At 40.0% G+C, this 22,741-nt stretch overlaps 1 protein-coding gene across 5 annotated transcripts in view; it reads left to right on the plus strand.

Annotated features, from left to right (window-relative positions):
• CNTN5 (contactin 5) overlaps positions 1-22,741 on the plus strand; it is a 1,021,024-nt gene that overhangs the window by 812,124 nt on the left and 186,159 nt on the right. For all 5 annotated transcript variants that reach the window (XM_030560071.1, XM_030560062.1, XM_030560093.1 and 2 more), the window contains 3 exons: positions 8,710-8,846; positions 11,072-11,201; positions 13,890-14,040. In XM_030560071.1, the coding sequence (XP_030415931.1) occupies positions 8,710-8,846; positions 11,072-11,201; positions 13,890-14,040 (418 nt within the window). The remainder of the gene's footprint in view (positions 1-8,709; positions 8,847-11,071; positions 11,202-13,889; positions 14,041-22,741) is intronic.

Genomic DNA, 22,741 nt, shown 5'->3' on the forward strand with positions numbered 1-22,741 from the left:
TTAGGTTGAGTAAGGAGATGTAGAAGCACAGGAGGAATGCGTTATGGCTCTTCTCCTCTCTCTTCTTTTCTCTTCTCTTCCCCCTCACATTTTCTACCCCTTTCTCCTGCCCCTCATTCTTTTCTACTTCTTTTTATCATCCTTCTTTCATTATTTTGCTTCTATATGGACACACACACCGTGAAAGAGAGGGGAAGAATTTGTGAAATAAGAAAAGAGAGAAATAGTCCAAAATAAATAATATGAAATTCAGGAAGGTCAAATGCAAAGTACTCCACTTAGGGAGGAATCAATCAGTCGCACAAATGCAAAATGACTGCAGAAAAGGATCTGGGGTTTACAGTGGATCTCAGTGAGTCAATAAAGTAATATTCTTGCAAAAAAAGAACATAATTCTGGGATATATTAGCAGGAATGTTGTAAGCAAGACACAAGAAGTAATCTACACTATTCAGCACTGATAAGGCCTCAACTGGAGTATTGTGACCAGTTCTGGGTGCCACATTTCAGGAAAGATGTGGACAAATTGGAGAAAGTTCAGATGAACGCAACAAAAATTATTAAAGGTATAGAAACATGACCTATGAGGAAAGATTGAAAAAAATGGGTTTGTTTAGTCTAGAGAAGACTGAATGGGGACATAAATCTTCAAAAATTCTTGTAAAGAGGAGGGTGATAAATAGTTCTTCTTAACCACTGAGGAGAGGAGAAGTAATGGGCTTAAATGGTAGCATGGGAGATTTAGGTTAAACATTAGGAAAAGCTTCCTGACTGTCAGGGTAGTTAAAAAACACTGGAAAAAATTACCTTGGGAAGTTGTGGAATCTCTGTCATTAGAGGTTTTTAAGGACATGGTGCACTGGATGAGGTATACCGTGTGTTGTGTTAGGCATGTGTAGGACTCATGGATTTTGAAAGGGATAGTGTGTGAGGTACTGATCATTGCAGCAGTGGACATATGTCTGCAGGTTTTGAATCTGTTGTTCTGGCAGGATCTGGTGCCACTTTCAGTTGCTATGTCCTGGTCTGTGGGCAGTTTACTTCTGATGCTTGGAGAGACTGTGAGGTTGTTTGAAAACCAGAAGAGGGGTTCAGAAAAGATTTGTTTCAGGATGTGATCCTCATCAAATATGGGTTGTAATTTTGTGATTATACCTTGTATGGTTTCTAGTGTGGGGTGGTAGGTGACAACTATGGTTGTGCGGTCAGTGGGATTTTTGTTGTTGTTTTTTAATTGAAGCAAGTTCTCCTGGGGTATTTGGGTGGCCCATTCCATGATGTGATCTACTTCTCTGGTGGAGTGTCCTTGCTTGGTGAAGATGGTTTTAAATGTGTTTAGGTGTGTGTCCCAGACTTTCTCTTCTGAGCAAATTCTGTGATACCTGAGTGTCTGGCTGTAAATACGTTTTCTTGTTGTGTCCGGGGTGGTTGCTGGATCTGTGGAAGTAAGTGTGGTGGACTGTGGGTTTCTTGTATATAGTTGTTTGTAGGGTTCCATTTTTGAAGCCGATTGTGGAGTCCGGTACGTTGATACTGGTGTGGGAATCTGCTAGAGAAAGTTTAATAGATGGTGTGGGGGGGTGGCTGTTGAAGTTCTGGTAGAGGGAATTTAGATCATCTTACCAGAGAATGGAAATATCATCAATGTATCCCAGGTATATCATGGGTTTTATGATGTAGTTTTTCCAGAAATTCTTCTTTGAGGTGGCCCATGAAGAGATTGACATATTGGGAAGCCATCCTTGTACCCATGGCTGTCTTCATCATTTCGACAAAGTGTTTGTTATTTAAAGTAAGCTTGTTGTGGGTGAAGATGAAATGGATGAGTTTGGCAATGCATTTGGAGTGGATTTTTCAGCATTGTTCGTTATCTTGTAGGCATTTGAAGCAGGCAGCAATGCTATCATGGTGAGGGACATGGTGAAAAGGGAGGTGACATCCATGGTGGCAGGGATGGTATTCTGAGGGAAGATGTTAATGTTACAGAGTTTCTGGAGGAAATCAGTGTGTCTTGGAGGAAACTGACCCTTTGTTTGCCGAGTGGTTGGAGGACCATTTCTTTGAGTCTCGGTATTCCTTCAATAAAAGTATGATAGATCTGTGTGGATTTCCTCATTTGTGTATCTTGGGAAGCATGCAGAAGGTTTCTGGGATGAATTTTAGGGAAGTGAGATTGTAGTTTTCATTAGCAATCTTTGGGGAAGTATTTGATGGTATTTTTAAATTCTTGTGTGTATTGTGGTGTCCGGTCATCTTTGAGTTCTTTATAGTAAATGGTGATGGAGAGTTGTCTGTTTACCTCGTTGACATAGTCATCAAGATTAAGGGCTACAATGGTGCCTCCTTTGTCTGCTGGTTTGATCACTGCCTGGTGGCTGGATATCAGGGACTACATAGTTATCCCTGTGGTGGTGGAGAGATTATTGTCGATGTAATGTTTGTTGAGGAATTCACAGTTGATTTTTTTTTTCCTGAAGCAACCGGTGTAATGGTCCAGTGGGTGGTTTTGCCCTCTGAGCAGTGTAGTAAGTGAAGGCCCTGATAAAGGCCCAGTATGAGGCCTGAGGCCTGAACTAAAGTAATGGTCAAGACTTAGCTAAAAAGCAAAGTCAAGCTGTGAGCTGAAGGCCGGCTCGGTTCACAGATGTTGGCAAGGGAAGGGGCTGATGTTACATAAACAGATATTCACCTAGCATACCGAAGTATAAATGCGGTACCAGAACACCTTATACTGGAACATTCCACAGATAAGAAAGAACAGGCTGACACATCCCAGTGACAGGGGCAAAAGGGTAAAATGATGGATACAGTTGTTTTGTTCGAACCAACATGTACAAGGAGAAAGGCAGCACCTTACTACTTAGAGGGGTTGTACCTTGCTACGTAGAGGGGTTGCACCTCAGTATGTCAGGAGTGATGTGTAACTTGTTTGTACCTGTATATAAGAATACATCCCTGGGGCGATGTCTTGGTCCGGCCGAGGGGGCAGTGGAAAGTCCCGCCACTGACTGAGCCGAGTCCATTGACCGTGGGCACATAGTAGCAGTATGCCCTGTAGAATAACAATCTAGGGGGAACTATCATTGTGTCCAATATGGCAATAAACCTGGCCGACATGCCTTCGTACCTTACTAGACTCTGTGGTTATTGGGGGTTCTCTTCGGGTCTGCTGTGTCAGCTATCTGCACAGAGCTGAGGCAGCACACAGAGGGAACACACGCATGCAACCGAGTGATACCACCAAGGAGAGAGCAGAGCACCATATCGGTAGCATCTGACAACACTTCTGACAACAAGCAGCATCCAGTGAGATGATTCCTTTTTTCTTATGACTGTTGGTGGGTGTGACAGGCTACAGTTACCACTTGTGAATGCCTGTTGTTGGTTGGGTGTGCTGCTACAATCGTTTCCTGCTCCTGGTGCTCCAGTAGGTTGCCAGCCTCACTAGGCAGCCTTCAGTGGCTCAGCCCTCCAGTCAAGTCACATAGTCAAACACGGATTAACCCTTTTCAGTGTAGCAAAAGTCCTACACTATAGCAAAAGGTCCTATCTGCCCTCACCAGGGTCTTCAGCCCCATCTCCGGGGTGTTCAAGTCTAGCTTTTTTCTCAGACATTTAGTAAAAGGACCAGATGGAACTGTCAGTCAGCCCTCACCATGGTCTTCAGCCTTATCTCTGAGCCCTTTAAATCATGCTCCTTTTCTTGAGTTTTTAAGCTAGCCATGTCCCCAGGCCCACTCACTATTCTGGGTCCCAATTCAGGGACCCTCTACACAGCAGCTACTTACCCCTGCCTCCAGTTTGCTGCTCCTATTCCCTATGTCTTCTCCCACATAACCCATTTCCAATCACCTCTTACTTTATTGTTACAGTTGCCAAGTCCTCTCGTTTCCAGGGCCAGTAAATCAGCCCGTCAAGCTCCTCTGGCCTGAGGAGAGCACCCTTCCTTTCTCCTCTGGTCCCAGCCAGAAACTGACCTGCTCAGGCCCTGCAGCTTCTTTTATCTGAGCCTACTGGGCTCTGATTGGCAGCTTCCACAATGACCATCTAGGCAGGCCTGGAGGATGCATTTCTGCTGCTCCTTCCTGGGGTGGAGTGAACTAGAACTGCAGGACCTCCATCAGGGGGCCTCAAAAGGCCAAGTAAACCTCATCACAGTGGGGATGTGGTTGTTATGGGTAGTGTCCTCTTTGTTGTGAAAGAATTTGAAGTGGAGTCAACAGAAAAATTCTAATTCTCCACATGTTAGTAGGGTACTGAGGTTCCTTGGAGAGTACATAGATTTCATTTCTAGTTAGGGATAGTCTTGACAGGTTGATGATGTTGGAGTGTAATGTAGCATCCATGGGTCCTGGTGTCCTGGTTTCTCCCAGAAGTGGTGTTTTGTTCATTGTAGAGTTGTTGTACTTGGTTACACTTTTTTGTTTTTGTTTTGAATGGCAACAAACAATTAGATCCCATACTTAATAGGGGCCACGTCCTGAAAGAAAACTTTTCTGAACCCCCCTTTTCTCGCCTTCTAACAACTCCACAACCTCGCTAAGCTCATTATCATACATATACTCCCCACAGACCAGGACATGCCAACTCAAAGTGGCACTAGACCCTGCCAGAACAACAGATGCAAAACCTGCAGACATATCTCCACAACTATTATGATCAATGCCTCCCCAAAACACCATTCAAGATCCATGGGTCCTACACGTCTATCATAACGTGTGATGTACCTCATGTAGTGCATCAAATGCCCCAACAACAACTATGGGTATGTCTGCACTACAGGATTATTCCGATTTTACATAAACTGGTTTTGTAAAACAGATTGTATGAAGTTGAGTGCATGCGGCCACACAAAGCACAATAATTCGTCCATGTACCAAGGCTAGCGTCGATTTCTGGAGCGTTGCACTGTGGGTAGCTATCCCGTAGCTATCCCATAGTTCCCACAGTCTCCCCCGCCCACTGGAATTCTGGGTTCAGATCCCAATGCATGATGGTGCAAAAACAGTGTCGCGGGTGATTCTGGGTAAATGTCATCACTCGTTCCTTCCTCTGTGCAAGCAAAGGCAGACAATCATTTCGTGCCCTTTTTCCCTGGATTGCCCTGGCAGACGCCATAGCATGGCGACCATGGAGCCCATTTTGCCTTTTGTCACTGTCACCGTATGTGTACTGGATGCTGCTGACAGAGGCGGTACTGCAGTGCTACAGAGCAGCATTCATTTGCCTTTGCAAGATAGCAGAGACGGTTACCATCCCTATTGTACCGTCTGCCATGCCATTGTAAATTGGCAATGAGATGACGGTTATCGGTCGTTCTGTACCATCTGCTGCTGTCATGGGTGCTCCTGGCTGGCCTTCACTGAGGTCGACTGGGGGCGCAAAGACAAAAATGGGAATGACTCCCTAGGTCATTCCCTCCTTTTTGTTTTATCTAAAGATAGAGTCAGTCCTGCCTAGAATATGGGACAAGGGTACTAGAGAACCAGAGAGCACAGCCACTCCCGCAGAAATGATGAGCTGCATGCCATTCTAGGGGGTGCCCCTGCAACAACCCCACCCTTTTCTTCTCTCCTCCCCCCAACCCTCCTGGGCTATTGTTGCAGTGTCCCCCCATTTGTGTGAGGAAGTAATAAAGAATGCAGGAATAAGAAACACTGACTTTTTAGTAAGATTAAATGAGGGGGAGGCAGCCTCCAGCTGCTATGATAGTCCAGGCAGGACATTAAACAGTGGCGGGGGAGAGGAGCGCAGCCTCCCGCTGCTATGATAGTCCAGGCAGTACAGAATCTTTTTTTAGACATGAAAGAGGGGGGGCTGATGGAGCTCAGCCCTCAGTTGCTATGATGAAGATGGTTACCAGCCGTTCTGTACCATCTGCCGGGAATGATGGGCAGTCATTCCTATTTTTACCGAGGCGGCCCTGGCCAACCTCACCGAGGCCAGCCAGGAGCACTCACAGGATGATGAGGATGGCTATCAGTCATTTTGTACTGTACCATCTGCCACTGGGGAGGGGAGGGGAGAGGAGAGGGGAGGATGCTGCTGTTCAGTGCTGCAGCACCACGTCTACCAGCAGCATGCAGTAGACATATGGTGACATTGAAAAAAGCCAAGAAATGATTTTTTTCCCTTTTATTTCACAGGGAGTGAGGGGGGGTAAATTGACGAGATATACCCTGAACCACCCCAGACAATGTGTTTGACCCTACAGGCATTGGGAGCTCAGCCAAAATGCAAATACTTTTTGGAGACTGCTGGGACTGTGGGATAGCTGGAATCCTCAGTCCCCCCCCCCATGAGCGTCCTTTTGATTCTTTGGCTTTCCGTTACGCTTGTCACACAGCACTGTGCTGTGGCCTCTGTCTTATCATAGCCTGGAGATTTTTTCAAATGCTTTGTCATTTTGTCTTCTGTAACGGAACTCTGATAGAACAGATTTGTCTCCCCATACAGCGATCAGATCCAGTATCTCCAGTACAGTCCATGCTGGAGCTCTTTTTGGATTTGGGACTGCATCGCCACCCGTGCTCATCAGAGCTCTACGCTGAGCAAACAGGAATTGAAATTCAAAAGTTTGCGGGGCTTTTCCTGTCTACCTGGCCAGTGCATCCGAGTTCAGATTGCTTTCCAGAGCTGTCACAATGCTGCACTGTGAGATACCGCCCGAAGGCCAATACCATCGATTTGCGGCCACACTAACCCTAATCCGACATGGCAATACCGATTTCAGCGCTACTTCTCTCGTTGGAGAGGAGTACAGAAACTGGTTTTAAAGAGCCCTTTATATGGATATAAATGGCCTCATTGTGTGGACGGGTGCAGGGTTAGATCGGTTTAATGCTGCTAAATTCGATTTAAACGTGTAGTGTAGACCAGGCCTATGTTGGCTAAACCAGACAATCACTACTCTTTCAAATGAATTCACACAGAGAAATGATAAAACACAAAATACCTTTTCACTTTTGGGGGAACACTTTTCATACAATGATCACTTTATATCTGAGCTATCAGTCCTCATCCTCAAAGGAAACCTGCACATCTTCAAAAGATGAGCCTGAGAACTTAAATTCATAACTCTTCTGGACACTAAAAACCAAGCAAGTAGAAGAGACATTGGTTTTATGGCTCCTTACAACAGGTTGCCACACACTGTACTGCCTGCTAACCTTTAACTGTCCATTTTATTTTAAGTAGTATCTTACAGTATGTGTGAATCCTTTATGCTTAACACTGTCCCGTCTTGTATTTAGCTTGAACACTTTGGTTGCCTTTTCTGGACCTGAAGAAAAGCTTTGTGATGCTCAAAAGCTTCTTCCTTTTCTCCTGCAGAAGTTGGTCCAATAAAAGATATTGCCTCATCTACCTCGTCTCCTCCATATCCTGGCACCAACACAACTACAACACTGCAGTAGACTTGATTTACGTTCAGTACAGCAAATGTACAGTGCAGTAGTTAGGGTTTCAGCACTCACCTAGTTACCTATCATGCCTGCTTACGTTTTCTCAGCTTCTTGATTGGTGACCTGTCAGACACCAGATAGATTGTTAGATTTATTTTTAAATTCAGTCTGCCATAGGTTCTGCTTATTTAAGTGGTTTATTGATTCTCCGCTGTCCAGAATAGATCCTTTGCTGCACTAACTCTGGATTATTATCCAGCCCAGCCAGAAATATTATTCTGTATTCCTTGAAGTCATGCCATTGCCTTCTTAGTCTCTGCAGTTCCTTGCAGAAAGGATTTAAATGTTTTATTCTTAAATGTTTTAGATTCATAGATACATTTGATCTGTTTTTTTTCCTTGCCACCGAATTTCACCTTGATTCAACATCAAACCTGGACCCTGACCTGCATAGGCAGACACTTACACCTTCATGCAGTCCCACTGAGGCTCTTTACAGGGAAGGGTTCTATCCAAGGGTATCTGATTTACAGGATTAGAGTCCCGTGCTTCATTCATTCCACTTGTTGCCAGCAAAATATATATATTATATGCCCCTCAGTGGTCTAGTCCCATACTACCTTAAGGGTCTGCCTTCCTATCTCTGACTCACCATGTGATTTATGTTCATGTCGTGCGCTACAATATTATGTCCCAAGTGTGGATGCTGAATAGCCAGCCCACATCTCTGACATTCATTCCCTGCATATTGAGCACAAGGGTGACCACTTCTGGAAAGAACTGGATGAAACACCTCACCAACTGTCCAGGCCTTCACAGTTGATTAAATCCTGGTTTCCTGGTCGACTGGCAGAGCAACAAGCAGCAGGGAGACAATGGTATTCAGACTCCCTACTGAGATCTTGCAGGGCTTAAGTCTGAACTTAAGCCCTGCAATGTTCTCAGATACTATGATGATGGTCATCAAAAATAAATGTGTGTAATATTAATAATTTCTGCATTAAGTATGTTGTACTATATTAGTCTATTATATGTTATTAAAACATAAGGGCTCTCTAGTCCCAAACCGAGTGATACTCATCTCATAGTCCTGTAGGATCCTTTACTCAAATTTTATTTGGCTGTCATTTTTCTTCTTTGACCCTCAGTGTGGCTTTTTTAAATGAGTTTAATCTGCATGTGATTTAATACAGTCAGTGATACTGGTTTACGATCTGTATTTTTAATTGATTAGGTCTTTAGAACATCAACTAAAGTCATGTCAGCCTCTTGTGTTTGTATTTAGCATGTTATCTCTCTTTTACAGCCTACCCACATTGGGTGGAGACGGTTAACAATACTCAGTTAGACAGTGGAGAGCAGCTCCGATGGGAATGCAAAGCCACTGGAAAGCCACGACCCACCTATCATTGGCTGAAGAATGGAGTCCCTCTTTGGGCACAGGTATAGTACTCAATAAGCCACCAGTAGATTGTAGTTTCCTCTTTAATTCAGAGAAAGTGAGCTTGGAAAAAAGTGCGGAAGAAGAAATGCTTCAGAATGGAGATTTTGCTTTTTCTATTAATATTTAAAGCCTTGGATAATGTAGCGCCAGTTTTCCTGGGGGTCTGTCTGTTGAACTATGTCAAAGTGTGTGATAGCAGGTGAGCTGGAAATTCTCACTCTCTAGCTATAATACAAACAGGATAGAATGCAGGGCCTTCTTTATTCAGAATCCATGACTCTGAAATATTCTCGCCCTTACTATCAGTAAACTAGTTATATCCTTCTGAGCAAGATTGGGCAACTTTTGTTTGTTTCTGCTTTTGATTATGGTGTTTATGGTTGAGTTGTTTATTATATCTTTCTGAGTATTTGTGTATAGGGTCATACTGTAACTTACCTTTGTATGGCTGAGCAAAAAAGTGGACCTGCTCCTTGATGTGTAAGTTACACCAGGGTAGAGTCCATAAACTCAGACTCCCTTAAACATCACCAGCTACATGTGTGTTAAATATGACATGGTATATTCTTATTAAAGATCTCATGTTCCTCAACATTAATGCACTAATACAAAGTGTGGATTTTTCTCTGTCTCATGTCTCAAACATGTCTGATTCTTGCATCTGGAAAATTTGATGGTTTAATAACTCTTTTGTGAAAAGCAGAGCCCCTCCCACCATGCCAATATCATTGGCCCTTTCCATCTGGGAATTTCAGGTCCTTACTACACTGATCTGACAAGTTTTAAAATAAGGTCTATGTTAGAGTGTTTCTCTATGCAAATGGGCAACATTGGCATGATGTGGATTTTTTAGTTTCTTTCAACTGAGTCATCATCTCATCTCACGTTGTTTTATTTTTATGTAGCATGTTTCTATTCCTTTATAGGCTCCAAATACTAATAGCAGTAAAAAAAAAAAGTGTTTGTAGACTCTCTTCGTGCATTGCCAGATTAAAACAAAATTATTCAATTCTGTTAGAAAATGTCTCCGTTTGCTAATTAATTCATAGAATGGATTTATGAAAAAAAAAAAGATGTGCTATGCCTTTCTTTTCAGTGAATGCTTCATCTATCTGTGAAAATCAACCAATTATGAAAACAATGAGAGCGCAAACACATAAGGCAGTTTATTTTTGACATCCTGAGGCACTGCAAACAAGTTTATATGCCTTAGCTTTTCCATGTCTGCCTTTCTGGAAATGGGTGGAAAATCAGTCCAGACTTAGAAGCACTTTTAATTTCTGTGCTTTTGTGGTCTTGAGATTTTCCAAACAGCCAATACAGACTTTGCAAATTGCATTTCAGCTCGAAACTTGGACCTCAAAAAAGAGAGGTGTATTGATTAATCCCGTATACATTTTCAAATGCTATTTTATTAATACATTTTAACTCACACCTAATAGTCTTTAGTAATGAAACGGAAGAATGTATTGCATCAACTCAAATTATTCATCATACAGCCACATGCAGTGCAAATTTCCCTACACAGCTGTCAGTGTACCTTGCTTCTGACCTTCAGAAATTATTTTCTATTAATAGGCCTTTTCAGATGAGATGCTGCAATGAATACAAAGGCAACTTGATCCTGCTATCCTTACTCACATGAGTAGTCTTGTATGAAAATAGTGCCATTCCTGCCAATGAAACTACTCACATGCATAACTAAGTATTGCAGGTTTGGGCTAGTAATGTGATAGATTATATGGTGGGTTTGGAATGTAAACAAACATTCACTAGGGACTCCTTTGAGACCAGCAAACACATTTCCTTTGTGACCCAAACTACATCTGAACCCTGGTTCCTTAGCTAGGAAGGTACCTCATTGCTGTAGGTTGGCAGAGTACTCTTTGCTGAACCATTTTTAAAAAGCAAGTTGGTGTTGTAGCTCATGATAAAAATCAGTGCTCAGGGATGTTGCATTTACAGTTAAATAAAATAACCCAGAGGAAAATTCATTTTGTGGTCTTTTCAGGCTCCAAAATATTTTATGTTTCTTATTCACTGAAGAACAAAAGGACATAATCCAAAAAATTCACTCTAGTAAGTTGCTAAATTATACTTTAACCACACTGATTTATTTTATTATTTTATTTTACTTTATTGTTCCCTTGCCTAAAACTAAGAACCCAGCAAATCCACTTCATTTGTTTGCTTTTGTAGAATTATGTTTTTCATTCCATTACAGAGCAGGGTTGAGATGGTTAATGGTGTACTGATGATCCACAGTGTGAATCTCTCAGATGCTGGAATGTACCAATGCTTAGCAGAAAATAAATACGGAACCATTTATGCCAGTGCTGAGCTGAAGATTTTAGGTGAGTAACGTCTGAACAGAACAGGCTTGCTCTCATCTTTCCGTTTGATAATTACATGGCTCCATAGTCCGTCACGATAAGGAAAGAGTTCCTACATCTCCAAACTTAGCAGAATTGGATAAAAGCTGTATAATTAATTTGGCTGGGTTCCTCTTTTTCTCTTTCTTTTATTCATGTGTGAGTATGTCCTTGGTTGCCTAGGGGTTCGCAAGTACTTTTGCTACCAGAATGATATATTTTTGAAACTCCTCCTTCAGTTATGCTTAGTGATTTCTTCTCATCTAACACCAAATTTTATGTATGGGACAGTGTGGGGTGGGGAAATTCTAACTGTGTGTTCAAATGCATAACCAAATCCCCTGACACACACATACATTTTCCCCCCTTCTAACCTGTGAAAACAAACCCAAGAACAAAAACCCTTTTACACCAAGAATTGAAAAAAACTGAAGTTACTTTAAAAAAAAATGAAAATCTTCCATGGACAAAACTAAAATTAAAATCTGTTTATCTTTCATTGCATCTCATTGTTTGAGAATAAAATCCACATCCAGGAAGGTACTGAATCATGTGCTTTATTTTAAGCATATCAGTATTGCCACTGAAATCACCAAGACTACTCTCATGCTTAAAGTTAGGCATATGCTATCTGTCTCCCAGAATCAAGGCCTTATACCTTATCTGGTCTTTGTTGGGAAATGTTGGTTGGTGATATTTCATAGTTACAAGAATTAGAAAGAAAAAAAAACCCAAGAAACTCCAATGTGAGCCTTGGCACATCTGTCTGTCCTAAGCTTATGGCATTGGTTAAAGCACAATAGCATAATGGACTCGATGATAGTGATGGGAGAATTTCAAAGGATTCAGTTTAAATAAGCACACAAAGTTCTCTTGTTTCCTGATCCTATAAAAAAAATGTGAGGACACATGTCCACTTATGCAGTGCCTATTTTCAGTGTCTGGGGGCCGTTGGTCTTCTCTGCATTAACCAAACCTTGTGAATCAGAAAAACTGGGCTGGAAACTTGGGAGATTGTTCTTGTAAACTCCTGCTCATGTAAGTAGTCCCACAGGAAACAGTGGAATACAGTCATGTGAATGAGGGATTTTAGGATTGGGCACCTCATAAGAATTAGCTGACACAAACTGTTCACACTATTTCCGACTCCAGCTGGGTCATAAATGCTCGCTTAAGCTAATCCAACAATTCTGCTTCAAGGTCCTGCTGGTATCAGAGCGTACAGAACTATGTGATTCAAAATAACTTAGAAAAAGTGTTTGGTATGGGGTCAGTCCCCATTTGAAGTAAATATTTGAGTGGAGTGAGGAATTATGCAGGATTCTGAGACACCTTTGATTACCAAGAGCAGATACCTAAACTGCTGACCCAGCGTCATATTTTCACAGCTAGTTCCTCAAATGTTTCTTCATACCCACAAATTTCATTCCATAGCCAGGGGCCCTCTTCTCTGAATGCCCTGCCCCAAGAGTTTTAGTTGAGGTTCAGTCAGCTGCAGGGTCGCTGTTCATTGCAATGTTCTCTTGCAATGGCATTTTCGATGTGCATTTTCATTGTTTAACATGTACTCTAAGATATCTCTATGTTTGTTGTTATACAGTGAATGCAACATGTCCAGTATAATCCTGCTGAAGTAACCTTAAACTTTTCACTTCATGACTTCCTGTGCTGCCATAATAATGCATTAACCTAGTAGTTGCATTTCCTTTCTGGATTTTGTTATAAAGCAAACAGAACAAATTAAATTGTTCATTTTTAATAATGTTATCATTAAAATTGTCCAAAATAAGGTTTTGAAACTCATACATTGTTGAGAAAGGAGTGTGTGAGAGTGGGAGAGAGGACACACAAGCTATCACTTTTCCTGCCGAGTGAATTTTTTGCGAGGCTAGATTAACAGGTACATAGACCCATGGAATTACAAAGGGATGGCTGAACCCTCGCATTGTAAAATTATCATGTTAAAGTCAAATTGTAAAACCCTTACTTGCATTGTTTAGTACCTTACTCTTCAGATAGACCCATTTAAATCAATGGAACTGTTCAAGGAGTAAAGTACTACTCAGCACACACAAAGGACACTCAATTGGGCTATTAGTTTTTAAAATATCTCTGAATTTGAAAAAAAAATTGCAGCCAGAATTGTAAACATCTTAAAAATAAATTATTTTTAAACAATGAAATCCTTCCAGAAAACTAGAAACATATTATCAATTTTCCACAGCTGGCTTTCAGGAAAAAAAAAAGGCAAAACTAATAAATAAACCCATCAACAAACTCTTGGTAACAACTAACAGTGTTTAACAGCTTTGGGTGGATTTATGGCATTTAAAATATACTAACATTTTGAGTTAATAATGTAATAAAGGTATTTAATTTTATTGTTGATTTTTCCAGACATTCTCTAAAGCTGCTAGATTTCACAAGTAATCTAATTTTAATATGTTGATATGAATGACTTCTTATTAACTGATAGGTTGATTAAATTCTAATCTTGCTATTGGAACTGGATGCTGATTTAATGGCATTTTTGTATACATGCCATATGATCTATATTATAATAGATTCCTAACAAAAAAGTGAAAATGGATGATGAACCATCGGTTAGAATTCATTGAAATGGAAGGCTCTGATTGTTCTCTGCAGAACTAACATATTTCTTTTTAACAGCCTCAGCTCCTACTTTTGCACTGAATCAGATGAAGAAAACTATAATTATTACCAGGGGCCAAGAAGTTGTCATTGAGTGCAAACCACAAGCCTCTCCAAAACCAACCATCACTTGGAAGAAAGGAGACAAAGCAGTAAGAGAGAATAAGAGGTCAGAAGTCTCTTCAGTAAACTAAGTATTAATGCAGTTACATTTACTACTGTGGTTTCATATGGAAAGTACAGCAAGTGACAAGAAGCCCACATATGCTATTATGTACAAGAGTGCATATATAGTAGTTACTAGACTAGCTGATTAGTTTGACAGTAGTGAAATTATCTTCCCTATAGTGGATGGACGTTGTTATTAACTTTGGGATCAAAACTCTGGTGGTTTAAACAATGATACAGAAAAGGGTAAAAATTGTTTCCTTTTTTTGTTTATTCCTTGTTCTTCATTTCAGACATGCTGCATTTATGATGCTATACATGTTGTGGTTCAGGAGATGAAAAGTTTGTAGGCTGTGATTGCTATAGTGATGGCATGAGAACATCACATTTGTTTAAGATCATTTTACAAGGGACCCAAGCTAAGCTTGACAGTTTGTTGTCTAAGAGGCCCTATTCCAGGGTGCTTGTGCTTTGAAAAATATTGCACAGAACAACAATACAGTTATACAACAATATTAAAGTGCATAGTAAATCATTTTGGTACTTAATGGCACATCTGTTTAACAGGCTATCTTTGATTAAGTAAATTCTGTCCAGCTCTGTACTTTAAACACAGTTAAAGTAGCTGCAGGTCAGATCCCAACTACAATTGCATTACACAAGAAAACACTGCTATACATTAAAGCAGTTTTGCCAGCCTTGACATGGACTTTAAGAATCACCATAATCGTATCTTCTTTCTTGTAACGTTACGTGAATGGACCACTTAAAGTGACTTGTATGGCATTACTCTGAAGGATGAAAGCAAGGTCTTTTTGTGCATTTATATAATACTGATGAAAGTCAGACAGTGCATCTGATTTGGTCAGCTGTGAAAGGTGAATGTTATCTTGTTTGATCTTTACAAATGGCAATTTAATTTCATATTGTTTGTTTTGTTCTGAAAAAGAAAAAGGACACTATTTCATACGATGTTGATTCCTTTTGGAAAGATAAGGCAGTGTATGATATCAACTATTTTACCCATTAGTTTATAAAAGTGGTTTTGGAATGGTATATTTTGATAATGCAGAGGTGTAGATATTGGTAAGTTATAAGACTGTTATTAACCATATCATGCACTACTGATAATGATAGCTGTCTTCCATTCTTTGATTAACTTCTGTAGTGATCAAAATGAAAGAGACTTTTGTTTTGCCTGGATTTGTAAAAGCTGACTACTTTTATTAAGCTTCTGTGTTTGTTCAGACCATTTTAATCGTACACTTCTTTGTGTCCTGCCAGCTGATGTCTGCTGGTGACAAGATACAGTCCAAAGCTAACAGAAATGCCTATGCTTAAACTTAGTTTCATTATTTATTTAATAGCACAAAACCAAGATGTAGACTATAGTTCTGTAGGATGTATCCAGAGGTATATAGTTAATTATTTGAAATTCCTAAACACAGTGGCTGATCTGATTCCTTTGTCCCTGCAATATACTAATGACTTTGACGGTATGTTTGATATTAAACAAATAGGGCCAAATTCTGCCCTCTGTTGATTTAGAAGTTATTTCTGATTTACATTGGTGCAACAGCATGCAGAAGTGGGCCAATGCTATCATAAACATAGTGGATTCAGTTACAAGAAATCAAGAAATATGTTAACAATAATCTAGATGAAGTGTACTCAAAATAATAAAAACAAAAACAAATGTGTACTTGTTGGCATACTTGGTATCAGTCTGCCTATAAGTGATGGGTGAACTGAAGAAGGTTCTGAGGGTTAGTATGAACATTTATCTGATGCTTTTTTATACATAGCCTAACTCTGGTCTAAAAATCTCATGAGAACAGGATTTCATGTTAGATTTCTGATGCATGCTGGTTCTCGCTGGATTGGAAATATCATAGTGAAAATAGCCTTTTTCATCTTATTTATGCTTCTTAGTTTTGACCATGAGTAGAAGGAGACATGAAGAGGCATTCAAGATAAAAAGAGCTGACCGAACTTTTCAAGTCTTAGAAAGGTTTGCTTTGTATTCTATTTAGCTTTCAGTCAAACATACAGAATAGTTCTTATGTTAGTCAGAGTGTACCTATCTCTACTGTTTATACCTAGGGACAAAATCAGTTACAGAGGATCTCATTTCTGATCTTCTGTACTGAATTCCTAAAACAATAATAATAGAGTCTTTTTGAAGTGGAGAGGAGAAGGGCCATCAAATAAAGGACTGATGTGTTGGGAAATATGTTAATTTTGTGGGGAAGGAGCCTGTTTTCCCCATGCTATGGAGGACTCTTTTGGAGGACTTGTACAAGTTACCTTTACATTTCAAAAAAAAGAGAGACAGAGAGAGAGGAAGGAAAAAATACTCTTGCTTTGTGAATAAGTTCAATTATTCTTTCAGTTAACTCCTTTATATAAAGTGATTAACTACCTGAGACCCAGCTTGTAAACCCCTTACTTCCCATGGTGGGTAGATGAACAATCCTTCTGATATCACCTACAAGAGCTTTGAATATCCTTGAGCTGATTTGGGTTTCCCTCAATAAAGTCTTCAAAATAAAAATTAATTAATGAAAGTATTATGGATCATTAGAATGTAATTGCCTCGGATGGAATTTGGCCAGAACATAAAAGTTAATGCTTTTGTTGTTTCTAGTTTTAAATATTTGGGAGGTGCTTAAATGCTACGGTAATTGATGTCATGTTAGCACTAACAGGAGTATCGACCATAAATATTTCCATTAATTGTCTGAGAATAGTTTAAAATGGTGTTAAAAGCCCTTACTCATCACATTCTATTTGACTCCTTCGTTTTGTTTGATGGAAAATAATAGGATTGGCAGTATATACTGTCCATCATTCATTGTGCCCCAGCTACTAATCTGCATTTGACTTTTTAAGTTCATAGTAACTTTGAAAACATTTCTAGAAAGGAGGCAGTGTTTTGATCCAGAGGAGGCTTAAAATAGAAGTTTTGTGTTTGCATCTGAGACAAATCAAAGCTGGGACATGATTCAAGTTCTGAAACACAAGTTCTGGTCTCTCATGACGCCTTCTTCCAAGGTTTTGGCCCCCCGGTGTAGAAGTCGTGAAAGATCAGCTATCCTCGTGGGATTTCAGACCTCAGCCAGATGCAGAAAACAAGGGCCTTCTCATTTGTAATCAAACTCACACTCAAACTCTAGCATCAGATTCAGGTCTAGACCCTACTGAAATTCAGGGGAGTGGGATGACTGTTCAGATTTGACGATCCAGTTTGGAGCCCATTTCTAGTGAAAACTAGCTTGGTTCTAGTTTGTAAAGCTACAGAAGTAGAAAAATAGATGTTTTGATCAAACTTTTCAAGCATTCAATAAACCTTGAAAAATACAATATAATTGACTGGAATCTGCTGTCAGTTATACTGACATAAATCTCGAGTAACTCCATTGAAGTCAGAGATCAGACTCTGAGCAAATGTTATTTATAAATGCTTTAAAATACCTTTTGTGCAGGCTTTTGTAAACCAATGAAATTTTATAATGATTTACTACTTCAGAAATTTTAGTAAGCCATTTCTCTGTGTACTATAATCTCTCTTTCATCACTTTTTTAAGGTCACCTACCTTTCTCCTCTAGATTTATTCTTGCAGCAGTGACTATAGCTGATGTTTAAACTGATATGCTTGGGGAATCATAGGTGTTAAAAAGCTTCAGAAGACTTTGTTCATCTGTATTTGTTCTCTCTCTCTTTTGCATCCAAAGTATTCTCATTTTAAATTCATATTGGATTTTCACACTAGCTCATTATTTTTATTAGATGGCCATTAATTATTGTTAAAATAAAATCATCCAAAAGCACTCTAACAGTGCGACAAATGCTATTAAGACTCTATTATTACTTCCTCATTCAGCTCCCTTTATTTACAGAAGACTGAGGGGCAGGGAGGGAGCAATTTTTGTTCAACAAACAGCTAACTTGAGGAAGACGGTGTTTTTACAGGGGAAATTTGTTTTGTTTTATTTTTGTCTGAGTTCCCTTTTCTTTTGAGTCTAAGTTATAATGGAGACTTCACCAATGTCCTTTGTATAGATAGATTTGATTTTGGGCAATTTTATTTTTCTGATAGTTTTGAGGAATCACTCCATTTCTATTTGTCACCATCAAAACATTGCCCTTAGAATGAAGGTCCAGTGGATTTGTGAAAGAAACCCAAGAGTCACAGTAAATCACTATCAGCACCACAAGCCTTGCATGTTTCCTTTATCCTCTGCCATCTGAGGTCACTGTTCTACTGGCTATATTCACCAGCCCCAGATCCAATGCTGATTTCTGCCCATTGTAAATATCTAAGGATTTGCACATATTTATTATTAATAATAATAATAATAAACATTCCTTTGAGGTACATAGATATCTTGCAATCACTTCACCCACCACTGAAATGCAGCCACTTTTCACGTGGAACACAACAATTGTTTACCTTCATGCCAGGGCCATACAAAACAGTTTTAGACAGGAAGTAACGAATACCTTATTCAGTTAATGGTGTGGGGGGAATTTTGGATAGTTCAAATGTAATTACCAGGATGGAATTTGGCCAAAAGTTAACACCTATCCCTACACTGAGTGCCATGACACCATTAATAACTGCAAATGGCTGGGATCTTTGTTTTACATTTTATCTGAATGATGACACCTCCAGCTGTACTCCCAACACCACCGAAGAGCTTTTGACCCATAACGAAAAGGGCTTCATATTGAATCAACATCTGTACTTCCTGCATCATTGAAATATTCACTGGAGGGCTTCCATTCTGATCTTGACTAAACCTGTTTAGTTATTGAGATCTGTAAACTGCTGTTATCAGTTACCAGTTCAAAATCTTCCACCAATTATTGGAGAGTGACAAAGTTGCTGCTGGAATACAAGTTTCCAAGTTTATTATAGGCAAGGCTGGTTGTATTGCCTATCATTAATGTAGCCCAACACTTTCCATTATAAGAATCTGTTCTTAATTGCTTATAATAACTTTACCAAACTTTAATTTTTTGAGTTGAAAGTGTCCATATTGGGTGTCTGCCTCGGGCTAAATATATATATATCAGCCAAAAGAGTTCAGTTATCATTAAGGCAGTTGAATGCTGGCCTGGAGAAATTAATTCCAGCTCTGTCTCGTATGTGATTCTGGACAAGTCATTTAACCCAAACTGTGCAGAGCTGGTTCACTTGTGTGTTCCTCATTTTCTGAGTGCCTGTCTTGAGTTCCTGGGGTCTGATTTGCAGAAGTGCTCACAGCTATACCTGAACTCAATGGGAGCTGTACTTAGAATATATAAAGACTTATACCATTGTACATGTCCTAAGCTTTTCAGTGTAGTCACCCAAAACCGACAGATAATTTTGACCTTAATCTTTCTGTGCCTCATTCCCCATTTGTAAAATAGGGATAATACTGCACCCTCATTTCATTGGGATGTTAAGAAAATAAACTGATTAATACCTGAGAAAAATTCAGATATTATAGTTAGTGTGTGTATGTGTATGTATATGTGTAATATATCTTGTATGGTGAAATTGGTTACTACATAACTGCAGGATTGCTACAATGTTGTCGTGAGATATAAGAATGAGATTATTTTAGCATACTTTTCAACAACTTTTGTCATAAACTCAGTTTGATATTAAAACCATTGAACCAGAGATCTTGTACACCCTGATTTTAGTCAGTCTTTCTTTGTTGTTCAATTAGCTGAAGAACACAGAGCACTTAAATCTAAAAATAGGATAACTGAAACAGTTAGGAATGGACAGGCTTTTATACTCTTTTGGTCTCTCAGTGTAATTCATTTTCAAGTTTGACAGGTTCTTATTACAGCATTGCACTTCACTGCTATATTTAAGGATCTATGGATGATTCCATTTTGAGTTTCTATTTTAAAAGAATGTATAACTTTTAAAAAGGGGGGGGTCAGGGGACTAAAACTGGGCAAGAAGGATCTGAGTCAGTAGGTGAAGTTTTACCCCAAAACAAACAAACATGTTTTGGTCATTTTATGTCACATTTGAAAATATAGGCACCCTTTACTAGATGGGCCTCTGAACTTTATTGGGAGTATTCCAGGGGAAAACCGTGTGTGCTGCAATCTAGCCTTAGAGACTACAACTCTCATGATGCCGTGCGGAAAGAGGGAACAAATTCCTCCTGCAGGGAGAGCAGGTGGTGGGCTCCATTTTGGGGGAAGGAGTGAGGTTGCTGGTGTGGAGCTCTGTCCATACCAGGAGCTGCTGCTGAGAACCTTCAGGGGCTTTGATCGAGCAGGAAGCCTCAGTGCTGGTGGTGGCTTCACTGGAGTCAGAGCAGAGACTGTTGCTATGCCTACAGCTGACTGAGGTAGGCCTGCAGTGAAGGAACTGGGAGTAACCCCCACTCTGGTTTGGGAAAGTACTTGCAAGGGAAGGAACACAGCAGAGAGACTGAGTCCAAGGAGAGGCAGAGTGATCTTCCCACGCAAGCAAGTGCTTAGGACTCTGAAATCCAGAGGAGTGCACACTCTAGGGTGGGGTAAATGGTGGCAGTGTAAATGTCAGTTAAATATGTTTCCTTTATTATTGTATATTATATTTGTTAATTGATTTTATTCAACTGCCCCTATGGATTTAAATTAGTAGTGACATTTAATCTTAGTCTGTTAGACCCTGTTTCTTAAATTGTTAAGTAGAGGAGTCTTAGCTCTAATTTAAGTATATTGGATATATCTTATTTATAATTGGTATCTGAGTTAAACTCATGCACAGGTTGTTATTATTATTATTGTTATTACTATTTGAAGGGGTTTATTCCTGGAGGTTCCCAAAGCATGCCATTGAGTGTGTACAGGGACCAGCCAGGTGGAGGCACCGTCAATTTTAACTTCCTTTAGGAGTAAAGGGACTGCAGCATAGGAGTGGATTGAGGATTCCCACTTATCCAACATCACCACTGGGATACTCAGGATCTCCTTTAATGTCAACAACATCAGGCGCCAGGCACACAGGTGAGTGCTGCCTGCTCCCAAGTAGCCCAGGGAAAAAAGGGGGGGTTACCTATATTAATGTAGTTTTATATTTTAGTAGAACAGTAGCCTCTCTGTAGTGAAAGTTCCCACCAGCTTCCATTACAAAGCTATTTTAGTCCCCTGTAACTTTAGGATGGAATACTGGTTTAGTCCCCTGTAACCTTACGATGGAATACTGGTTTAGGCTGAAAATTGCCATATTTACTGTGAAGGCAAAGGAACATGTTTCTGCAGAGTCTTTGGAAATTTCATCAAACTATTTTGGAGTTAAAAGCCATTAGCTTCGACATCATATTTTGACTTTTGTCTAGTGTTTCCTAAGTTCCCTGTAGCTCACAACTGCTTGTTACCACCGATTCACATTTTCCATGTACATCACTTATGGTTCCTTGAAAAGGTGTGTGCCAAATATATAGGAAGAAAATAGGTTGTAAATAAGTAAAGTTATCAGCAAGTTTTGTTGTAGATCGTTTTGGGACCCAATCCTGCTTCCGTTGATTTTAGTGCAGGTTTGGGACCCATTCTGCCCTCTGATATCAATGGGACTTGTTTGCCATCAACTTCAGTGGAAGCATGATCAGATATTTTTATAGGTGCCTTGTGAGAGCATGTTGCTTCTATTGTGTGGTTGCTGAGCTTTTCTGAAAATCACTCTTTGGATATGGATTTAAGCTCTTTTTTTTTTTTTTAAATCCTTGCCTGTTGGTAAAATTTTCAAAAGTGCCTAAGGGCTTTCCATGATTGTAGGCTCCTAAGTCACCTTTTAAAATGAGACTGAGGTTCTTAACTCACTTAAACCTTGCTACACTGAATGGAGCAATTCCTGAATACCTTTAAAAATCTGGGCTTAAGGCACTTAAGTCTCAAAAGTGTCTGCATGGTACTAGATGTTCCTAACTGCTTAAGTTGCTTTTGAAAATGAGACTTAGGCTCCTAAGTAACTCAGGCCTTTTTGAAAATGTTATCACAGGTCTTCAATTAACTCCATGAAAGAAGGCCACTCAGAAGCTACAGCTAGGGCAACATGAAGCTACCTGCCTTTTGAGAAAGCCAGACTGGAAAGAACACGTTGTGGGTGTACTCTGCTGTCCACTGGCTGTCATCTGTCTTCTGTGCTGTTGTTCAAGGGGCTGGTTATTATCTACAAAGACCTAAATGAACAACATGCCATATTCTTAGAGCCCTCCCTTCCCACGTGGCCCATAACTCTTTGTCCCAGAGGTGTCTCAGAAGGACTGGCGGGCAAGGATTTTTCAATTGTGGACCTTTGCCTTTAGAATTTGCTTCCACCAGAAATGCATCTGAGCCTGGTCATGTCAAGTTCATCTTTTGTTCAGGTTTTCAACAAGGCTGGTAATTCCAGATCTTTTGTCCTTACAGGGTAGTTGGTTCACTGCTGCAAGGTTATTCAGAGCACATGCATCCTATCTTCAGGAAAATGTGCTTTGATTCTGAAATAAATAAGTGTGCTCAAGTATGCATGTTTATGGATGTGCATGCAGACAATGTATTCATTGCTTTATTCTTTCTAAAAAAAAAAACTATTCCATTTAGCCCTGTGTTGGGTTGATGTCTTCAAGGAATGCCCTAGAGCAGGGGTCGGCAACCTTTGGTATGCAGCCTGTCAGGGAAATCCTCTGGCGGTCCGGTACGGTTTGTTTACCTGCAGAGT

Source organism: Gopherus evgoodei, chromosome 1 (assembly GCF_007399415.2).
Source record: "Gopherus evgoodei ecotype Sinaloan lineage chromosome 1, rGopEvg1_v1.p, whole genome shotgun sequence".
NCBI classification, from domain to species: Eukaryota; Metazoa; Chordata; order Testudines; family Testudinidae; genus Gopherus; species Gopherus evgoodei.